The sequence below is a fragment of the Oncorhynchus mykiss genome, chromosome 13 (genome assembly GCF_013265735.2).
Source record: "Oncorhynchus mykiss isolate Arlee chromosome 13, USDA_OmykA_1.1, whole genome shotgun sequence".
In the NCBI taxonomy this organism is placed as follows: domain Eukaryota; kingdom Metazoa; phylum Chordata; class Actinopteri; order Salmoniformes; family Salmonidae; genus Oncorhynchus; species Oncorhynchus mykiss.
The window spans coordinates 7,847,330-7,870,168 of record NC_048577.1 but is presented as its reverse complement, the minus strand read 5'-3'; the positions used below and the strand labels follow the sequence as shown (position 1 = coordinate 7,870,168).

The 22,839-nt window shown below is 43.8% G+C and overlaps 1 protein-coding gene across 1 annotated transcript in view; it reads right to left on the bottom strand.

Moving 5' to 3' along the window:
* The window catches only part of LOC110485616 (slit homolog 1 protein), a 125,224-nt gene that overhangs the window by 17,863 nt on the left and 84,522 nt on the right, over window positions 1–22,839 (bottom strand). Inside the window, exons 14-28 of the mRNA XM_036940093.1 lie at window positions 22,150–22,313; window positions 20,554–20,577; window positions 16,672–16,816; window positions 16,518–16,592; window positions 16,128–16,271; window positions 15,070–15,213; window positions 14,022–14,188; window positions 13,752–13,890; window positions 12,704–12,772; window positions 6,273–6,344; window positions 5,201–5,272; window positions 4,905–4,976; window positions 3,770–3,933; window positions 1,677–1,801; window positions 409–503 (exon numbers count right to left, since the gene is read on the bottom strand). Coding sequence (XP_036795988.1) covers window positions 409–503; window positions 1,677–1,801; window positions 3,770–3,933; window positions 4,905–4,976; window positions 5,201–5,272; window positions 6,273–6,344; window positions 12,704–12,772; window positions 13,752–13,890; window positions 14,022–14,188; window positions 15,070–15,213; window positions 16,128–16,271; window positions 16,518–16,592; window positions 16,672–16,816; window positions 20,554–20,577; window positions 22,150–22,313 — 1,671 coding nt within the window. The remainder of the gene's footprint in view (window positions 1–408; window positions 504–1,676; window positions 1,802–3,769; window positions 3,934–4,904; window positions 4,977–5,200; window positions 5,273–6,272; window positions 6,345–12,703; window positions 12,773–13,751; window positions 13,891–14,021; window positions 14,189–15,069; window positions 15,214–16,127; window positions 16,272–16,517; window positions 16,593–16,671; window positions 16,817–20,553; window positions 20,578–22,149; window positions 22,314–22,839) is intronic.

The following is a 22,839-nucleotide window of genomic DNA, read 5'->3' as shown; positions in this document are numbered from 1 at the left end:
AGAGGGGAAAGACTGGTCAGTGTGTGTTTATGTATGTGTGTGTATGTGTAGGGGCGCAACTTTGGTTTTAGAACATCATTTTAAAAATGATAATTATCCAGTCAGATGAACATTCCTAACAGCCTACATGACCACTCAGAGGCATCCACATGGTTCTAAAGCACACCGTTGTCTCTGTATTTAAACATAATCACATTCCAATGATAAAACTGTGTGTGTAGGGGGGGGGGGGGTGTTCTCACCGTCCGTAGCGAAAGTTGTGCCCCTGTGTGTGTGTGTGTATATGGGTGTGTTTATGTGTGTGTGTATAGAGTGGGCCCAGTGTGTGTTTGTATATGTGTGTGTAGTGTGGACCCAGTGTGTGTGTGTGTGTGTGTGTGTGTGTGTGTGTGTGTGTATATGTGCTACCTGAATCTCCTTGTCTGTTCGTCACTGATGCAGGTTCCTCCATTTGTGCATGGGTTACTGGCACACACATCCACTGGAGTCTCACAGTATTTACCCTGTAAAACACACACACACTTTCATTATATCTGTGGATTATATACATTACTATTTTCATTTGGGTATTCTCTACTATAATAATATGTTTTAATACTATTTTCAATAGAGCATTCTCTACTATAATAATACATTTTATTACTATTTTCATTTGGGTATTCTCTACTATAATAATATATTTTAATACTATTTTCAATAGAGTACTCTACTATAATAATATATTTTAATACTATTTACAATAGGGTATTCTCTACTATAATAATACATTTTAATACTATTTACAATAGGGTATTCTCTACTATAATAATATATTTTATTACTATTTTCAATAGGGTATTCTCTACTATAATAATATGTTTTAATACTATTTTCAATAGGGTATTCTCTACTATAATAATATATTTTAATACTATTTTCAATAGGGTATTCTCTACTATAATAATATATTTTAATACTATTTACAATAGAGCATTCTCTACTATAATAATACATTTTATTACTATTTTCATTTGGGTATTCTCTACTATAATAATATGTTTTAATACTATTTTCAATAGGGTATTCTCTACTATAATAATATGTTTTAATACTATTTTCAATAGGGTATTCTCTACTATAATAATATGTTTTAATACTATTTTCAATAGAGTACTCTACTATAATAATATATTTTAATACTATTTACAATAGAGCATTCTCTACTATAATAATACATTTTATTACTATTTTCATTTGGGTATTCTCTACTATAATAATATGTTTTAATACTATTTTCAATAGGGTATTCTCTACTATAATAATATATTTTAATACTATTTACAATAGAGCATTCTCTACTATAATAATACATTTTATTACTATTTTCATTTGGGTATTCTCTACTATAATAGCACATTTTAATACTATTTTCAATAGGGTATTCTCTACTATAATAATATATTTTAATACTATTTTCAATAGGGTATTCTCTACTATAATAATACATTTGATTACTATATTCAATAGGGTATTCTCTACTATAATAATACATTTTAGAGGATTTTAGAGTGACATAAAAACCACTCCATCCAGTCATATCCTGTTATATTGGGTGCAGGTTTATCTCACTGTGTATAACTGGATTAGTTGAATAGATCAGTGTTCTGCTATGATTGGGGACAGTGGTGGGTTCTTACCGTGAAGCCTGGTGCACACACACATGTGTAGAGTTCTACAGGGTCAGACTGACACACACCGTGGTTCTGACAGGGCCCAGACACACATGGACTACACTTAGCCTGGACAGACGTCTCCACTGGACCTGGGGACGGAGAGAAGAACAACTGGAATTTGACTGGGGTCCCTACTAGCTGACGTCATCTTTCTGGGGTCCCTACTAGCTGGCTCCATCTTTCTGGGGTCCCTACTAGCTGACGCCATCTTTCTGGGGTCCCTACTAGCTGGCTCCATCTTTCTGGGGTCCCTACTAGCTGGCTCCATCTTTCTGGGGTCCCTACTAGCTGACGTCATCTTTCTGGGGTCCCTACTAGCTGGCTCCATCTTTCTGGGGTCCCTACTAGCTGACGTCATCTTTCTGGGGTCCCTACTAGCTGGCTCCATCTTTCTGGGGTCCCTACTAGCTGGCTCCATCTTTCTGGGGTCCCTACTAGCTGACGCCATCTTTCTGGGGTCCCTACTAGCTGACGTCATCTTTCTGGGGTCCCTACTAGCTGGCTCCATCTTTCTGGGGTCCCTACTAGCTGACGTCATCTTTCTGGGGTCCCTACTAGCTGACGTCATCTTTCTGGGGTCCCTACTAGCTGGCTCCATCTTTCTGGGGTCCCTACTAGCTGGCTCCATCTTTCTGGGGTCCCTACTAGCTGGCTCCATCTTTCTGGGGTCCCTACTAGCTGGCTCCATCTTTCTGGGGTCCCTACTAGCTGACGTCATCTTTCTGGGGTCCCTACTAGCTGGCTCCATCTTTCTGGGGTCCCTACTAGCTGGCTCCATCTTTCTGGGGTCCCTACTAGCTGGCTCCATCTTTCTGGGGTTCCTACTAGCTGACGTCATCTTTCTGGGGTCCCTACTAGCTGATGCCATCTTTCTGGGGTCCCTACTAGCTGGCTCCATCTTTCTGGGGTCCCTACTAGCTGGCTCCATCTTTCTGGGGTCCCTACTAGCTGGCTCCATCTTTCTGGGGTCCCTACTAGCTGGCTCCATCTTTCTGGGGTCCCTACTAGCTGGCTCCATCTTTCTGGGGTCCCTACTAGCTGGCTCCATCTTTCTGGGGTCCCTACTAGCTGACGTCATCTTTCTGGGGTCCCTACTAGCTGATGCCATCTTTCTGGGGTCCCTACTAGCTGACGCCATCTTTCTGGGGTCCCTACTAGCTGACGTCATCTTTCTGGGGTCCCTACTTGCTGGCTCCATCTTTCTGGGGTCCCTACTAGCTGGCGCCATCTTTCTGGGGTCCCTACTAGCTGATGCCATCTTTCTGGGGTCCCTACTAGCTGGCTCCATCTTTCTGGGGTCCCTACTAGCTGACGCCATCTTTCTGGGGTCCCTACTAGCTGACGCCATCTTTCTGGGGTCCCTACTAGCTGACGCCATCTTTCTGGGGTCCCTACTAGCTGACGTCATCTTTCTGGGGTCCCTACTAGCTGGCTCCATCTTTCTGGGGTCCCTACTAGCTGACGCCATCTTTCTGGGGTCCCTACTAGCTGACGCCATCTTTCTGGGGTCACTACTAGCTGACGCCATCTTTCTGGGGTCCCTACTAGCTGACGCCATCTTTCTGGGGTCCCTACTAGCTGACGCCATCTTTCTGGGGTCCCTACTAGCTGACGCCATCTTTCTGGGGTCCCTACTAGCTGACGCCATCTTTCTGGGGTCCCTACTAGCTGACGCCATCTTTCTGGGGTCCCTACTAGCTGACGCCATCTTTCTGGGGTCCAATGAAAATAAGAAGAGATTACCTTTCACTCCTTTTTCTATTGACTCTCTCATTATTGGGTTTTCTTTCCATTCCTCCCCTGTACCTTTCTATTTTCTCACCCATTCTATCGCCATCTTCTATCCCTTCTTTTACACTCCTTTAATCGATCTCTCTCTCTCCCATCTCTTCCTCTTCACCTTACAAAAGCCAGCCCCCCCCCCTCCCTCCTCTCCATTCCCTCCTCTCCCTTCCCTCCCTCCCTCTCCCTCCTCTCCCTTACCTCCTCTCCCTTCCCTCCCTCCCTCTCCCTCCTCTCCCTTCCCTCCCTCCCTCTCCCTCCTCTCCCTCCCTTACCCAGACATTCAAACTTGGTCTCAGGTGTGGTGAGCAGCAGTTTTCCCTCCATGCCCATTGGTCCGGCACAGCGGGCGATGCCAGGCTCCTTGTACCCACTCTTCACCCAGTCAGACAGCCAGCGCAGATGACAGTCACAGTACAGGGGGTTGGCACCGATTGCCCTGGGGGTTAGAGGTCAAAGATCCGGGTGGAAGGGTTAAGGTCAGTCGCTCAATTAATCAATCAGACTGACAGCCAATTCAGATGAAAGTCAGGTGGACAAGTACAGGCATGCTCTGAATGTGGTGTAATACTTTCAACTACCACAAGAGGGGGTCCTCTTGCCTCAAATACAGTTAAAGCTGCAATATGTAACTTTTTGGCCATTCCAATTGAAAGCAAGTCTAAGAACCAGGAAATATAAAAGCAATTTTTGCATAGTGCACCTTTAAGTTCCATCACTTTAACATGAGACACTGAATAGAAGGGAATCAGAGCATTTCTGTTGAAAGTTGTCATAGGACAGCAACCTGTTCTGGGGGCAGTTCCTCCACATACAACACTATAATTAACCCCTGTAAGGATCTGTATCAAAAAAACTAAATGTTTCTAATGTTTCTATTCAGTGATGTTGAATGTCTGGGAACCTCTGTGCCACCGCATGTTACAGTACATCAATGGAACTAGATGTGCTAGTATGTGAGGTAGAGTATTACATTAATAACCCAGGCTAACCTGCTGTATCCCCTGTTTCTCTCTTTACTCTCAACACAAGGTCAACAGACATGGACCTCTGTAGTGACACGATCCCTTCCTCCCTTTCTCTCCTCCATCAATCCTTCACTCCGACCCTTTTAGCTTGTCCCAGACAGGTCACGCTTCCTCGAACACACCACTGGAGACACACACACACACACACACACACACACACACACAAACACACACACACACACACACACACACACACACACACACACACACACTCCCTCAGTCATGCGTGTCTTTATTGCCAATCCAATACCACGCCCTCTGACTGGGAAAGCACTTGACTCTGACATAGATAGGAGAGGGTGCAGGCGGTCACTGCTAAGCGTGCTGAGTGGGATAATGTGCACACACACATGACAAATACACAAAGGAAACACACACTCACAGGTGAGACAGGGAGGCCACATCACTGAAGATCCCCTCCAGTAGTTCAGAGATGTCGTTACCATGAAGAGATCTGGGACAGAGAAACACAAAACATGTTATTATTAAGGCTCTGTGTGTGTGTGTGTGTGCGTGTGTGTGTGTGCGTGTGTGTGTGTGCGTGTGTGTGTGTGTGTGTGTGTGTGTGTGTGTGTGTGTGTGTGTGTGTGTGTGTGTGTGTGTGTGTGTGTGTGTGTGTGAGAGAGTGTGTGTGTGTGTGTGAGAGAGAGAGAGTGTGGGGGGGGGTTCAGCCCTTACAGTAGTCTTAGAGAGCGTAGTCCAGCCAGGGCCAGAGGAGGGATGCAGCGTAGAGAGTTGTAACTCAGGATGCTGGAACACAAGAACACAGTCAGGAGAAGAACACACAGAGACACTTATTACATGATGAACATTCTACACTTCTAATATAACATTCTATGACAGGACACTAGTCTAGATACAGTGTCTAGATACAGTGTGAGGATGATGAACATTCTACAGTTCTAATATAACATTCTAAGACAGGACACTAGTCTAGATACAGTGTCTAGATACACTAGTCTAGATACAGTGTGAGGATGAAGAACATTCTACAGTTCTAATATAACATTCTATGACAGTACACTAGTCTAGATACAGTGTCTAGATACACTAGTCTAGATACAGTGTCTAGATACACTAGTCTAGATACAGTGTCTAGATACACTAGTCTAGATACAGTGTCTAGATACACTAGTCTAGATACAGTGTCTAGATACACTAGTCTAGATACAGTGTCTAGATACACTAGTCTAGATACAGTGTCTAGATACACTAGTCTAGATACAGTGTCTAGATACACTAGTCTAGATACAGTGTCTAGATACACTAGTCTAGATACAGTGTCTAGATACACTAGTCTAGATACAGTGTCTAGATACACTAGTCTAGATACAGTGTCTAGATACACTAGTCTAGATACAGTGTCTAGATACACTAGTCTAGATACAGTGTCTATATACACTAGTCTAGATACAGTGTCTAGATACACTAGTCTAGATACAGTGTCTAGATACACTAGTCTAGATACACTAGTCTAGATACAGTGTCTAGATACACTAGTCTAGATACAGTGTCTAGATACACTAGTCTAGATACAGTGTGAGGGTGATGAACATGAGGAGAAGTATTTTCAAGAGATTACATGTTTTGTTGTTTAACCTTTTTTGTTTTTCAGATAATTGTCTTCTGATTAATTATTGTGTGTGTTTGTTTTTCCCTGTGTGTGTGTGTGTGTGTGTGTGTGTGTGTGTGTGTGTGTGTGTGTGTGTGTGTGTGTGTGTGTGTGTGTGTGTGTGAGAGAGAGACTCACAGGGTGGTGAGCTGGCTCATATTGGAGAAGGAGGAGTCAGACAGGGAGCTGATTCTGTTGTTACTCAGATCTCTGGAACAGCAAGGGTTAAAAACAACCACTACTTAAACATAATGACTTTGTTAAAAACAACCACTACTTAATAAACATAATGACTTTATGTTAAAAACAACCACTACTTAAACATAATGACTTTGTTAAAAACAACCAACACTTTAGTTATCTACAGTTATCCAGTTAGATCCACATAGTGCCATTCAGAAAGTATTCAGACCCTTTCACTTTTCCCACATTTTGTGACGTTAAAGACATATTACTAAAAATGATTAAATATATATTTTTCCTCAGCAATCTACACACAATACCCTGTGATGACAAAATGAAAATAGTTTTTAGATTTATTTTCAAATTATTTTATTTTATTTATTTTGTAACGTATTTACATTAGTATTCAGACCGTTTGCTATGAGATTCCAAATTGAGCTCAGCTGCATCCTGTTTTCATTGATCATCCTTGAGATGTTTCTATAGCTTGATTGGAGTCCACCTGTGGTAAATTCAATTGATTGGACATGATTTGGAAAGGCACCTGTCTATATAAGGTCCCACAGTTGACAGTGCATGTCAGAGCAAAAACCAAGCCATGTGGTTGAAAGAATTGTCCGTAGAGCTCTGAGACAGGATTGTTTCGAGGCACAGATCTGGGGGAGGGTACCAAAAAATGTCTGCAGCATTGAAGGTCCCCAAGAACACAGTGGCCTGCATCATTCTTAAATGGAAGACGTTTGGAACCACAAAGACTCTTCCTTAGAGCTGGCCGCCAGGCCAAACTGAGCAATCGGGGGAGAAGGGCCTTGGTCAGGGAGGTGACCAAGAACCCGATGGTCACTCTGACAGAGCTCCTCTGTGGAGATGGGAGAACCTTCCAGAAGGACAACCATCTCTGCAGCATTCTACCAAACAGGCCATTATGGTAGAGTGGCCAGACAGAAGCTACTCCTCAGTAAAAGTCACATGACAGCCAGCTTGGAGTTTTCCAAAAGGCACCTAAAGACTCTCAGACAATGAGAAACAAGATTCTCTGGTCTGATGAAACCAAGATTGAACTATTTGGCCTGAATGCCAAGCATCACGTCTGGAGTAAACCTGGCACCATCCCTACGGTGAAGCATGGTGGTGGCAGCATCATGCTGTGGGGATGTTTTTCAGCGGCAGGGACTGGGAGACTCTGGAGAGACCTGAAAATAACTGTGCAGCAACGCTCCCCATCCAACCTAACAGCGGTTAAGGGGATCTGTAGAGAGGAATGGGAGAAACTCCCCAAATACGTACCCCAAAAGACTGGAGGCTGTAATCGCTGCCAAAGGTGTTTCAACAAAGTACTGAGTAAAGGGTCTGAATACTTATGTAAATTTGATATTTCCGTTTTTTGCCTTGTCATTTTTGGGTATTGTGTCTAGATTGATGAGGGGGGAAAACGATTTAATTAATTTTAAAATAAGGCTGTAACATAACAAAATGTGGAAAAAGTCAAGGGTCTGAATACTTTCCAAATGCACTGTAGTCTGTGTCCCAGTTAAATGGCACCCTATCCCCTTTATAGGGCACTACTTTTGACCAGAGCCTGGGCAATTGTCAAAAGTAGTGCACTACATAGGGAATAGGGTGCCATCTGAGACGTATCCATCCTGTTAATGCAGTTTATTACCCATCATCAGACACTCAGCAGCAACCCTCCTCCGATACACTTCATATCCCATCTCAACAGAATAAAGGCTTTTTGTGTCAAATGGAGGTGTTAAGTGAATAACCATTAACCCACTCTGGTCTATCAGAGGTAGCTATGAGCTGGTGGATTGTGGGTTGGATAATGCTGTTGTTGACTGGAGTGGAGTCAAGTGCAGAGCAGGTTCCATATCGCCACCTGCTGGTCATGGTTACACATTGGACTGTAGAGAAACCACTAGAACTGTTCTGGTCCTAGAGAGCTACATTGTGCACATGTTTTTGTTCCAGCACAGCTCTAAAACAACCGATTAAGCTAATGAAGGTCTGTTGTGCTGGGTTGTAACAGAAACCTGTAAACCTGGACAACTACAAATACCTGGGTGTCTGGTTAGACTGTAAACTCTCCTTCCAGACTCACATTAAGCATCTCCAATCCAAAATTAAATCTAGAATCGGCTTCCTATTTTGCAACAAAGCATCCTTCACTCATGCTGCCAAACATACCCTCGTAAAACTGACCATCCTACCGATCCTCGACTTCGGCGATGTCATTTACAAAATAGCCTCCAACACTCTACTCAACAAATTGGATGCAGTCTATCACAGTGCCATCCGTTTTGTCACCAAAGCCCCATATACTACCCAGCACTGCGACCTGTATGCTCTCGTTGGTTGGCCCTTGCTTCATACTCGTCACCAAACCCATTGGCTCAAGGTCATCTACAAGTCTGCTAGGTAAAGCCCCGCCTTATCTCAGCTCACTGGCCGCCATAGCAGCACACACCCGTAGCACGCACTCCAGCAGGTATATCTCACTGGTCACCCCCAAAGCCAATTCTTTCTTTGGTCGTCTTTCCTTCCAGTTCTCTGCTGCCAATGACTGGAACGAACTGCAAAAATCACTGAAGCTGGAGACTCATATCTCCCTCACTAGCTTTAAGCACCAGCTGTCAGAGCAGCTCACGGATCACTGCACCTGTACATAGCCCATCTGTAAATAGCCCATCCAACTACCTCATCCCCTACTGTATTTATTTATTTATTTATCTTGCTCCTTTGCACCCCAGTATCTCTACATGCACATTCATCTTCTGCACATCTACCATTCCAGTGTTTAATTGCTATATTGTATTTACTTCACCACCATGGCCTATTTATTGCCTTAACTCCCTTATCTTACCTCATCTGCACACACTGTATAAATACTTTTTCTACTGTATTATTGACTGTATGTTGGTTTATTCCATGTGTTACTCTGTGTTGTTGTTTGTGTCGAACTGCTTTGCTTTATCTTGGCCAGGTCGCAGTTGTAAATGAGAACTTGTTCTCAACTAGTCTACCTGGTTAAATAAAGGTGTTCTCCACTAGTCTACCTGGTTAAATAAAGGTGTTCTCAACTAGTCTACCTGGTTAAATAAAGGTGTTCTCCACTAGCCTCCCTGGTTAAATAAAGGTGTTCTCCACTAGTCTACCTGGTTAAATAAAGGTGTTCTCAATTAGCCTACCTGGTTAAATAAAGGTGTTCTCCACTAGTCTACCTGGTTAAATAAAGGTGTTCTCCACTAGTCCACCTGGTTAAATAAAGGTGTTCTCCACTAGTCTACCTGGTTAAATAAAGGTGTTCTCCACTAGTCTACCTGGTTAAATAAAGGTGTTCTCAATTAGCCTACCTGGTTAAATAAAGGTGTTCTCAATTAGCCTACCTGGTTAAATAAAGGTGTTCTCCACTAGTCTACCTGGTTAAATAAAGGTGTTCTCAATTAGCCTACCTGGTTAAATAAAGGTGTTCTCCACTAGTCTACCTGGTTAAATAAAGGTGTTCTCCACTAGTCTACCTGGTTAAATAAAGGTGTTCTCCACTAGTCTACCTGGTTAAATAAAGGTGTTCTCAATTAGCCTACCTGGTTAAATAAAGGTGTTCTCCACTAGTCTACCTGGTTAAATAAAGGTGTTCTCCACTAGTCTACCTGGTTAAATAAAGGTGTTCTCCACTAGTCTACCTGGTTAAATAAAGGTGTTCTCCACTAGTCTACCTGGTTAAATAAAGGTGTTCTCAATTAGCCTACCTGGTTAAATAAAGGTGTTCTCAACTAGTCTACCTGGTTAAATAAAGGTGTTCTCCACTAGTCTACCTGGTTAAATAAAGGTGTTCTCCACTAGTCTACCTGGTTAAATAAAGGTGTTCTCAATTAGCCTACCTGGTTAAATAAAGGTGTTCTCCACTAGTCCACCTGGTTAAATAAAGGTGTTCTCCACTAGTCTACCTGGTTAAATAAAGGTGTTCTCCACTAGTCTACCTGGTTAAATAAAGGTGTTCTCCACTAGTCTACCTGGTTAAATAAAGGTGTTCTCCACTAGTCTACCTGGTTAAATAAAGGTGTTCTCCACTAGTCTACCTGGTTAAATAAAGGTGTTCTCAATTAGCCTACCTGGTTAAATAAAGGTGTTCTCCACTAGTCTACCTGGTTAAATAAAGGTGTTCTCCACTAGTCTACCTGGTTAAATAAAGGTGTTCTCCACTAGTCTACCTGGTTAAATAAAGGTGTTCTCCACTAGTCTACCTGGTTAAATAAAGGTGTTCTCCACTAGTCTACCTGGTTAAATAAAGGTGAAATATAATGAATAAAACACTCTGTAGGGACCAGGACCCTGCTTGGTGACCTCTAGGACACAGTACACCTTTGTAAAGTACGGTATCAGTGAGAGGATCAGTAACACAGTCATGGGGACCTAAGCCCAGGAACACCACTGACCATGCAGTAACAGACACAGTAACAGACAGTAATGGTTAACTCACACCAGACACACTAGCAGACACAGTAACAGACAGTAATGGTTAACTCACACCAGACACACTAGCAGACACAGTAACAGACAGTAATGGTTAACTCACACCAGACACACTAGCAGACACAGTAACAGACAGTAATGGTTAACTCACACCAGACACACTAGCAACCACAGTAACAGACAGTAATGGTTAACTCACACCAGACACACTAGCAGACACACTAACAGACAGTAATGGTTAACTCACAACAGACACACTAGCAGACACACTAACAGACAGTAGTGGTTAACTCACAACAGACACACTAGCAGACACACTAACAGACAGTAATGGTTAACTCACAACGGACACACTAACAGACACACTAACAGACAGTAATGGTTAACTCACAACAGACACACTAACAGACAGTAATGGTTAACTCACAACAGACACACTAACAGACAGTAATGGTTAACTCACAACAGACACACTAGCAGACACAGTAACAGACAGTAATGGTTAACTCACAACAGACACACTAACAGACAGTAATGGTTAACTCACAAGAGACACACTAACAGACAGTAGTGGTTAACTCACAACAGACACTCACAACAGACACACTAACAGACAGTAGTGGTTAACTCACAACAGACACACTAACAGACAGTAATGGTTAACTCACAACAGACACTCACAACAGACGCTCACAACAGACACACTAACAGACAGTAATGGTTAACTCACAACATACACTCACAACAGACACACTAACAGACAGTAGTGGTTAACTCACAACACACACACTAACAGACACACTAACAGACACACTAACAGACACACTAACAGACAGTAATGGTTAACTCACAACAGACACTCACAACAGACACACTAACAGACAGTAATGGTTAACTCACAACATACACACTAACAGACAGTAGTGGTTAACTCACAACAGACACACTAACAGACAGTAGTGGTTAACTCACAACAGACACACTAACAGACAGTAATGCTTAACTCACAACAGACATACTAACAGACACACTAACAGGCAGTAATGGTTAACTCACAACAGACACACTAGCAGACACACTAACAGACAGTAATGGTTAACTCACAACGGACACACTAACAGACACACTAACAGACAGTAGTGGTTAACTCACAACAGACACACTAGCAGACACACTAACAGACAGTAATGGTTAACTCACAACGGACACACTAACAGACACACTAACAGACAGTAATGGTTAACTCACAACAGACACACTAACAGACAGTAATGGTTAACTCACAACAGACACACTAACAGACAGTAATGGTTAACTCACAACAGACACACTAGCAGACACAGTAACAGACAGTAATGGTTAACTCACAACAGACACACTAACAGACAGTAATGGTTAACTCACAAGAGACACACTAACAGACAGTAGTGGTTAACTCACAACAGACACTCACAACAGACACACTAACAGACAGTAGTGGTTAACTCACAACAGACACACTAACAGACAGTAATGGTTAACTCACAACAGACACTCACAACAGACGCTCACAACAGACACACTAACAGACAGTAATGGTTAACTCACAACATACACTCACAACAGACACACTAACAGACAGTAGTGGTTAACTCACAACACACACACTAACAGACACACTAACAGACACACTAACAGACACACTAACAGACAGTAATGGTTAACTCACAACAGACACTCACAACAGACACACTAACAGACAGTAATGGTTAACTCACAACATACACACTAACAGACAGTAGTGGTTAACTCACAACAGACACACTAACAGACAGTAGTGGTTAACTCACAACAGACACACTAACAGACAGTAATGCTTAACTCACAACAGACATACTAACAGACACACTAACAGGCAGTAATGGTTAACTCACACCAGCTGCAGGTGTTTGAAGGTGGACAGTTCCCTGGGCACCATGCTGAATTGGTTCCCATCCAGATACCTGAGAGGATGAGGAGGAGGAGGAGACTGTGGTTAAACAAAGTAACTAAGTTATACCAGCTATTAGTCAGTAAGCCTTGTCCTAGCCAGAACAGACTACAGGGTTATACCTACCTATTAGTCAGTAAGCCTTGTCCTAGCCAGAACAGACTACAGGGTTATACCTACCTATTAGTCAGTAAGCCTTGTCCTAGCCAGAACAGACTATAGGGTTATACCTACCTATTAGTCAGTAAGCCTTGTCCTAGCCAGAACAGACTACAGGGTTATACCTACCTATTAGTCAGTAAGCCTTGTCCTAGCCAGAACAGACTACAGGGTTAAACCTACCTATTAGTCAGTAAGCCTTGTCCTAGCCAGAACAGACTACAGGGTTATACCTACCTATTAGTCAGTAAGCCTTGTCCTAGCCAGAACAGACTACAGGGTTATACCTACCTATTAGTCAGTAAGCCTTGTCCTAGCCAGAACAGACTATAGGGTTATACCTACCTATTAGTCAGTAAGCCTTGTCCTAGCCAGAACAGACTACAGGGTTATACCTACCTATTAGTCAGTAAGCCTTGTCCTAGCCAGAACAGACTACAGGGTTATACCTACCTATTAGTCAGTAAGCCTTGTCCTAGCCAGAACAGACTACAGGGTTATACCTACCTATTAGTCAGTAAGCATTGTCCTAGCCAGAACAGACTACAGGGTTAAACCTACCTATTAGTCAGTAAGCCTTGTCCTAGCTAGAACAGACTACAGGGTTAAACCTACCTATTAGTCAGTAAGCCTTGTCCTAGCCAGAACAGACTATAGGGGTATACCTACCTATTCAGACAGGTAATACGTTATATAACTAAGTGCTAACTGGTGAACTGAGCATGTAAGAAAAGTGTATTGCAGATCTCTAAGCCCTAACCCCAAGCACCCTTCCCTTTGTCTCCTGCCCCCTTTCCCTGACCCCTGACCTCTAACCCCAGTCTGTGACTTACAGTTCAGTGACGTTGCGGGGCAACCCCTTGGGCAGGGCCTGGAGGTGTTTGTTACTACAGCGGACCACCGTCTCTGTACAGGTACACTCAGTGGGACACTGAGGACGAGCTACACAGCTACTCTCCTCCAATACTGCACCTGGGAGAGAAGGGAGACGACTTTAAATATTTAGAAATGTAATATGATCAATGAAATTATAAAATCTCTCTGTGTCCTTGTGTGTGATGTGTGTTTCTGCGTGAGTCCGTGCGTGTGTGTGTGTGTCGTACCGTCGTCACAGCGGAAGTCTGGTGCAGCTACGTCCTGTAGTGGGATCTCTCTGAGGAAGGAGGGGCTCTGGCAGCGAGGGTTCCCTGTTACGATTCGTCTAGAACGAAGCCACGCCCCCAACCACGCCAGACGACAGTCACAGTTAAACGGGTTGGCCAACAAGTTCCTGAGGGAGTGAGAGGGAGGAAGACAGAGGGAGAAAGAGGTGGGGGGAGAGAGAGACGTGGAGGGAAGAGAGAGGCGGGGGTAAGAGAGAGAGGTGGGGGTAAGAGAGAGAGACAGGTGGGGGTAAGAGAGAGAGGTGGAGGGAAGAGAGAGAGGTGGAGGGAAGAGAGAGGCGGGGGTAAGAGAGAGAGGTGGGGGTAAGAGAGAGAGGTGGGGGAGAGAGAGAGAGATGGGGGTAAGAGAGAGAGGTGGGGGTAAGAGAGAGAGACAGGTGGGGGTAAGAGAGAGAGGTGGAGGGAAGAGAGAGAGGTGGAGGGAAGAGAGAGGCGGGGGTAAGAGAGAGAGGTGGAGGGAAGAGAGAGGCGGGGGTAAGAGAGGGAGGTGGGGGGGAGAGAGAGAGGTGGAGGGAAGAGAGAGGTGGGGTAAGAGAGAGAGGTGGGGTAAGAGAGAGAGGTGGGGGGAGAGAGAGAGGTGGAGGGAAGAGAGAGGTGGGGGTAAGAGAGAGAGGTGGGGGAGAGAGAGAGGTGGAGGGAAGAGAGAGGCGGGGGTAAGAGAGAGAGGTGGGGGGAGAGAGAGAGGTGGAGGGAAGAGAGAGGTGGGGGTAAGAGAGAGAGGTGGGGGTAAGAGAGAGAGGTGGAGGGAAGAGAGAGGTGGGGTAAGAGAGAGAGGTGGAGGGAAGCGACAGGTGGGGGGAGAGAGAGAGGTGAGAGGAGAGAGAGAGGTGGAGGGAAGAGAGAGGTGGGGGGAGAGAGAGAGAGGTGGGGGGAAATAGGGGGAGAGAAAGAGAGCGAGAGTGTGAGAGATAAAGAGAGGCAGTCAGTCTATAACAGAGTTCTTAAACTTTTCAAGGATGATTTGTGAATGTGTGTATGTGTGTCTTACAGTGTAGAGAGGTGGGGCAGTGTGTCGAAGGCCCCAGGCATTATGGTGTGGAGCTGGTTGTCATAGAGAGACAACAGGCGGACGTTGGCCAGACCAGTGAAGCTGCCGTTATGGATACAGCTGATACGGTTGTTCCTCAACATCCTACAACACACAGAGAGACACTGTAGTCATTGGCAGCATTTTATATTGATGATGACAATTACTCTTCAATACTTTTGGGTTGACCAGTTTCATTATTGCAATAATTAAATCGATATTAAATAAAGATGATTGTTTGAAGAAATGACAAGTCTCACTCAGTATGAATTTCCACGGCAAATAGCAATAAGGCACATTGGGGGTTTGTGGTATATGGCCAACATACCACAGCTAAGGATTGTGTCCAGGCACTCCGCAGTGCGTCGTGCATAATGACCGGCCCTTGGCCGTGCTATATTTGGCCATATACCACACCTCCTCAGGCCTTATTACTTAAATAATTGATGATAATAATTATGATTAAGATGAAAATGGTGACTATGAAAACGATGATGATCATGATAATGGTGATGATAATGATAATGATGTTAATGGGGATAATGACGATGGCAATGGTAATTATAATAATTGTAATGATAATGATGATAATTACATATGATAATGCTGATGATGATGATATGCGGCAGTAGTTTATGTGTCGGGGGCCTAGGGTCAGTCTGTTATATCTGGAGTATTTCTCATGTCTTATCCAGTGTCCTGTGTGAATTTAAGTATGCTCCCTCTAATTCCCTCTCTCTTTCTCTCCTCTCGGACCTGAGCCCTAGGACCATGCCTCAGGACTACCTGGCCTGATGACTCCTTGCTGTCCCCAGTCCACCTGGTTGTGCTGCTGATCCTGTTTCAACTGTTCTACATCTGCATTCCTTGCTGTTTGGGGTTTTAGGTTGGGTTTCTGTATAGCACTATGTGACATCGGCTGATGTAAAAAGGGCTTTATAAATACATTTGATTGATTGATGATAATAATGATCATCATGATCATAATGATGATGATCATGATGAAGGTGCTAACTCACAGCATGCGGACGCCGCCCATGCCCCTGAACATGGTCCCTCTGACAGAGTCCAGGTGATTGGCTGTCAGGTGGAGCTCCATGACAGACCCCGCCCCCTCAAACACTCCGTCCTCAATCTCTGAGATCTTGTTGTTGCTAAGGTTACTGAAAAACACAGATTATGCTTGTTACAAACAACAAACCAATGGTCAACTGAATTATCCAATAACATACAAGACAAGTGGCCTTTTATGGTTACTAATGAATAGATATAAATTCCTTTTAGAAATATTATGCCTTGTTACAGTGTATTTAATAATTATATTATTATTAAAATGTTTATGAATAAATGTGATGAACTAATACCCCCCAAAAAATCTAAAACTTCAGAAGTAAATTGAGAGAGCGTACATTTTCTTGAGCTGAGAGAGGGTCTTGAAGACGCCGGTGGCTTCCAGCACTGAGATGTCATTGTTGTTGAGACGCCTGAGACAGGAGGAGAAAACTGTCAGAGAACAGACAGAAAGCAGCAATAGATAACAGTATACTGTGTGTGTGTCCTTACAGCTCGGTGGTAGAGGCAGGTAGGTGTTGGGGGAACTTGGTGAGACGGAGGTTAGAGCAGTCCACTACGTTAGCTTCACAGCGACACTTAGCAGGACACACTGGCTTACTGTTACACTCATTATTCAGACGGGTGTCTTCTGTACCTGGTCACATTTAACACACACAGAACACACTGTATTATCACATACAACACACTGTATTATCACATACAACACACTGTATTATCACATACAACACACTGTATTATCACATACAACACACTGTATTGTCACATAGAACACACTGTATTATCACATAGAACACACTGTATTATCACATAGAACACACTGTATTGTCACATAGAACACACCGCATTATCACATAGAACACACCGCAGTATCACATAGAACACACTGCATTATCACATAGAACTCACCGTATTATCACATAGAACACACCATATTATCACACAGAACACACTGTTTACATACCACCACAGACTGAGGCTGGCACTAAGACAGCATTGAATGAGCTGTATTCCGCCATAAGCAAACAAGAAACCACTCACCCAGAGGCGGTACTCCTAGTAGCCAGGGACTTAAATGCAGGGAAACTTAAATCCGTTTTACCAAATTTCCACCAGCATGTTAAATGTGCAACCAGAGAGGGGAAAAAAACTCTGGCCCACCTTTACTCCACACACAGAGACGCCTACAAAGCTCTACCTCGCCTTCCATTTGGCAAATCTGACCATAATTCTATCCTCCTGATTCCTGCTTACAAGAAAAAATTAAAGCAGGAAGCACCAGTGACTCAGTCTATAAAAAAAGTGATCAGATGAAGCAGATCCTAAGCTACAGGATTGTTTTTCTAGCACAGACTGGAACATGTTCCGGGATTCCTCAGATGGCATTGAGGAGTACACCACATCAGTCACTGGCTTTATCAATAAGTGCATCGATGATGTCGTCCCCACAGTGACCGTACGTACATACCCCAACCAGAAGCCATGGATTACAGGCACCATCTGCACTGAGCTAAAGGGTAGAGCTGCCGCTTTCAAGGAGCAGGACTCTAACCCGGAAGCTTATAAGAAATCCCACTATACCCTCCGTCGAACCATCAAACAGGCAAAGCATCAATACAGGACTAAGATAGAATTGTACTACACCGGCTCTGAAGCTCGTCGGATGTGGCAGGGCTTGCAAACCATTACAGACTGCAAAGGGAAGCAGAGCCGAGAGCTGCCCAGTGACACGAGCCTACCAGACGAGCAAAACTACTTATATACTTGCTTCAAGGCAAATAACACTGAAACATGCATGACAGCACCAGCTGTTCCAGAAGACTGTGTGATCACTCTCTCCACAGCCGATGTGAGTAAGACCTTTAAACAGGTCAACATTCACAAGGCCGCAGGGCCAGAAGGATTACCAGGACGTGTACTGCGAGCATGCGCTGACCAACTGGCAAGTGTCTTCACTGACATTTTCAACCTCTCCCTGTCTGAGTCTGTAATACCAACATGTTTTAAGCAGACCACCATAGTGCCTGTGCCCAGGAACACTAAGGTAACCTGCCTAAATGACTACCAACCTGTAGCACTGACGTCTATAGCCATGAAGTGCTTTGAAAGGCTGGTCATGGCTCACATCAACACCATTATCCCAGAAACTCTAGACCCATTACAATTTGCATACCGCACCAACAGATCCACAGATTATGCAATTTCTATTGCACTCCACACTGCCCTTTCCCACCTGGACAAAAGGAACACCTATGTGAGAATGCTATTCATTGACTACAGCTCAACGTTCAACACCATAGTGCCATCAAAGCTCATCCATAAGCTAAGGACCCTGGGACTAAACACCTCCCTCTGCAACTGGATCCTGGACTTCCTGACGGTGGTAAGGGTGGGTAACAACACATCCACCACGCTGATCCTCAACACAGGGACCCCTCATGAGTGTGTGCTCAGTCCCCCCCTGTACTCCCTGTTCACTCATGACTGCACTGCCAGGCACAGCTCCAACACCATCATTAAGTTTGCAGATGACACAACAGTGGTAGGACTGATCACCGACAACGACGAGACCGCCTATAGGGAGGAGGTCAGAGACCTGGCCATGTGGTGCCAGGACAACAACCTCTCCCGCAACATGATCAAGACAAAGGAGATGATTGTGGACTACAGGAAAAAGAGGACCGAAAGCATCCTGACTGGTTGCATCACTGGCTGGTACGGCAACTGCTCAGCCTCCGACCGCAAGGCACTACAGAGGATAGTGCAAACGGCCCAGTACATCACTGGAGCCAAGCTTCCTGCCATCCAGGATCTCTATACCAGGTGGTGTCAGAGGAAGGCCCTAAAAATAGTCAAAGACTCCAGCCACCCTAGTCATAAGACTGTTCTCTTTGCTACCGCACAGCAAGCGCTACCAGAGCACCAAATCTAGGTCCAAGAAGCTTCTAAACAGCTTCTACCCACAAGCCATTAGACTCCTGAACATCTAATCAAATGGCTACCCAGACTATTTGCATTGCCCCCCCCCCCCCACCCCCTCTTTTACACCGCTGCTACTCTCTGTTATCATCTATTGATAGTCACTTTAATAACTCTACCTACATGTTCATATTACCTCAATTACCTAAACTAACCGGTGCCCCCGCACATTTACTCTGTACCAGTACCCCCTGTACATAGTCTCACTATTGTTATTTTACTGCTGCTCTTTAATTACTTGTTACTTTTATTTCTTATCCGTATTTTTTTCAACTGCCTTGTTGGTTAGGGGTTCGTAAGTAAGCATTTCACTGTAAGGTCTACCTACACCTGCTGTATTCGGCGCATGTGACTACTAAAATTTGATTTGATCACATAGAACACACTGTATTATCAAATATAACATACTGTATTTAGATATACTGTGCAACACAAGTAGAATTAGGGTTGCTAATGTCCGGTAACTTTCACAAATGTCCCAAGTTTCCCAGAAACCCAAGTGAAATGTTCCTGGAATCAGGAGGGAATAAGCACAAAACCTGGGAATTTTGGGAAAGTTCCCAGATCTTTGCAACCCTACATAGAACACAGTGTAGTATTTTCATACCCAGTTACTGTTTAGCGTCCAACATGCCTGGACACTACACAGAAGTCACAGTTCATTTGACATGTTGTATACGTCACACATGAGCAGGTCCAATGTGCAGGACAGATACAGATATACAGTATAATATAATACAGTATGTATATACAGAAGTACAGATATACAGTATAATATACTACAGTATGTATATACAGAAGTACAGATACACAGTATAATATACTACAGTATGTATATACAGAAGTACAGATATACAGTATAATATACTACAGTATGTATGTACAGAAGTACAGATACAGATATACAGTATAATATAATACAGTATGTATATACAAAAGTACAGATATACAGTATAATATACTACAGTATGTATATACAGAAGTACAGATATACAGTATAATATACTACAGTATGTATATACAGAAGTACAGATACAGATATACAGTATAATATACTACAGTATGTATATACAGAAGTACAGATATACAGTATAATATACTACAGTATGTATATACAGAAGTACAGATATACAGTATAATATACTACAGTATGTATATACAGAAGTACAGATACAGATATACAGTATAATATACTACAGTATGTATATACAGAAGTACAGATACAGATATACAGTATAATATACTACAGTATGTATATACAGAAGTACAGATATACAGTATAATATACTGCAGTATGTATATACAGAAGTACAGATACAGATATACAGTATAATATACTACAGTATGTATATACAGAAGTACATATACGGATATGTAGAACTAACACACACGTACCTGGGATGTGGTACTGCTCCTTAGCTACCATGGAAACAGAAAAACAAATTAAGTTTAATGACAGTTTAAGGAGGATGGCATCAGGATATAGAATATTAATATATACTGTAAAATGCAGTAGCTTTGTGATTTGTCGAATGTTTGTTTTCCTACTCTAAGATAGATATATCTATATCTCTGATGAATAAGAAAGCAGCAGCTCCTGGCCCTGTAACGCAGTTATGTATGAAACAGAAAACAATATGTCATCTCCATGGTATCATGCTTTAACATGACTCTACGTAATGCCTTATAACCTGTCATAACCTGTATCAGCTCTAAAGCACACAGATCAAGGAGCCGTTAATGGTTTCACTGGAGCTGGGTTGGCAGATAACGCTGGCAGATAATGCTGGCCTATAACGCTGGCAGATAATGCTGGCAGATAATGCTGGCCTATAACACTGGCCTATAACGCTGGCAGATAATGCAGGCCTATAACGCTGGCAGATAATGCTGGCCTATAACGCTGGCAGATAACGCTGGCCTATAACGCTGGCAGATAACGCTGGCAGATAACGCTGGCAGATAACGCTGACAGATAACGCTGGCCTATAACGCTGGCAGATAACGCTGGCAGATAATACTGGCCTATAACGCTGGCAGATAATGCTGGCCTATAACGCTGGCAGATAATGCTGGCCTATAACGCAGTCAGATAATGCTGGCCTATAACGCAGTCAGATAATGCTGGCCTATAACGCTGGCAGATAATGCTGGCCTATAACGCTGGCAGATAATGCTGGCCTATAACGCAGTCAGATAACGCTGGCCTATAACGCTGGCAGATAATGCTGGCCTATAACGCTGGCAGATAATGCTGGCCTATAACGCTGGCAGATAATGCTGGCCTATAACGCTGGCAGATAATGCTGGCCTATAACGCAGTCAGATAATGGTGGCCTATAACGCTGGCAGATAATGTTGGCCTATAACGCTGGCAGATAATGTTGGCCTATAAAGCTGGCAGATAATGTTGGCCTATAACGCTGGCAGATAATGCTGGCCTATAACGCAGTCAGATAATGCTGGCCTATAACGCTGGCAGATAATGCTGGCCTATAACGCGGGCAGATAATGCTGGCCTATAACGCAGTCAGATAATGCTGGCCTATAACGCTGGCAGATAATGCTGGCCTATAACGCTGGCAGATAATGTTGGCCTATAACGCTGGCAGATAATGTTGGCCTATAACGCTGGCAGATAATGTTGGCCTATAACGCTGGCAGATAATGCTGGCCTATAACGCAGTCAGATAATGCTGGCCTATAACGCTGGCAGATAATGCTGACCTATAACGCTGGCAGATAATGCTGGCCTATAACGCTGGCAGATAATGCTGGCCTATAATGCTGGCCTATAACGCAGTCAGATAATGCTGGCCTATAACGCTGGCAGATAATGCTGGCCTATAACGCTGGCAGATGAAGGGAAAGAGTGCCGTGTGTGTGCTGGGACGGAGCCTGGCATAAGTTGGAACAAGGTGATGTAGCTAGACACACACACACACACTGCAGACACACATACACACACACACACGTGTGACAGACACACACCAGAGCAGCGGAACTTCTTGCTCTTGATCTGCCCGATGCGTTTGTTGGCCAGTCTGCGTGGGCTGGCACAGCGGGCACCGCTGGTCTCTATGGGGTTGGACCTCAGGTAGTCTGCCAGCCATTTCAGGTTACAGTCACACACAAACGGGTTCTGGGCCAGGTGACTAGGGGGAGAGAGGGGTCAGAGGTCAGATTTTAAAAGAATATGGAGGGCCCAACCACTTCTGGTTTTGTTTCTACCTGGTAGTTAATTGATTCCAGGTCCTGGTCTCCCAAAACACTTCTGGTTTTGTTTCTACCTGGTAGTTAATTGATTCCAGGTCCTGGTCTCCCAAAACACTTCTGGTTTTGTTTCTACCTGGTAGTTAATTGATTCCAGGTCCTGGTCTCCCAAAACACTTCTGGTTTTGTTTCTACCTGGTAGTTAATTGATTCCAGGTCCTGGTCTCCTCAAACACTTCTGGTTTTGTTTCTACCTGGTAGTTAATTGATTCCAGGTCCTGGTCTCCTCAAACACTTCTGGTTTTGTTTCTACCTGGTAGTTAATTGATTCCAGGTCCTGGTCTCCCCAACCACTTCTGGTTTTGTTTCTACCTGGTAGTTAATTGATTCCAGGTCCTGGTCTCCTCAAACACTTCTGGTTTTGTTTCTACCTGGTAGTTAATTGATTCCAGGTCCTGGTCTCCTCAA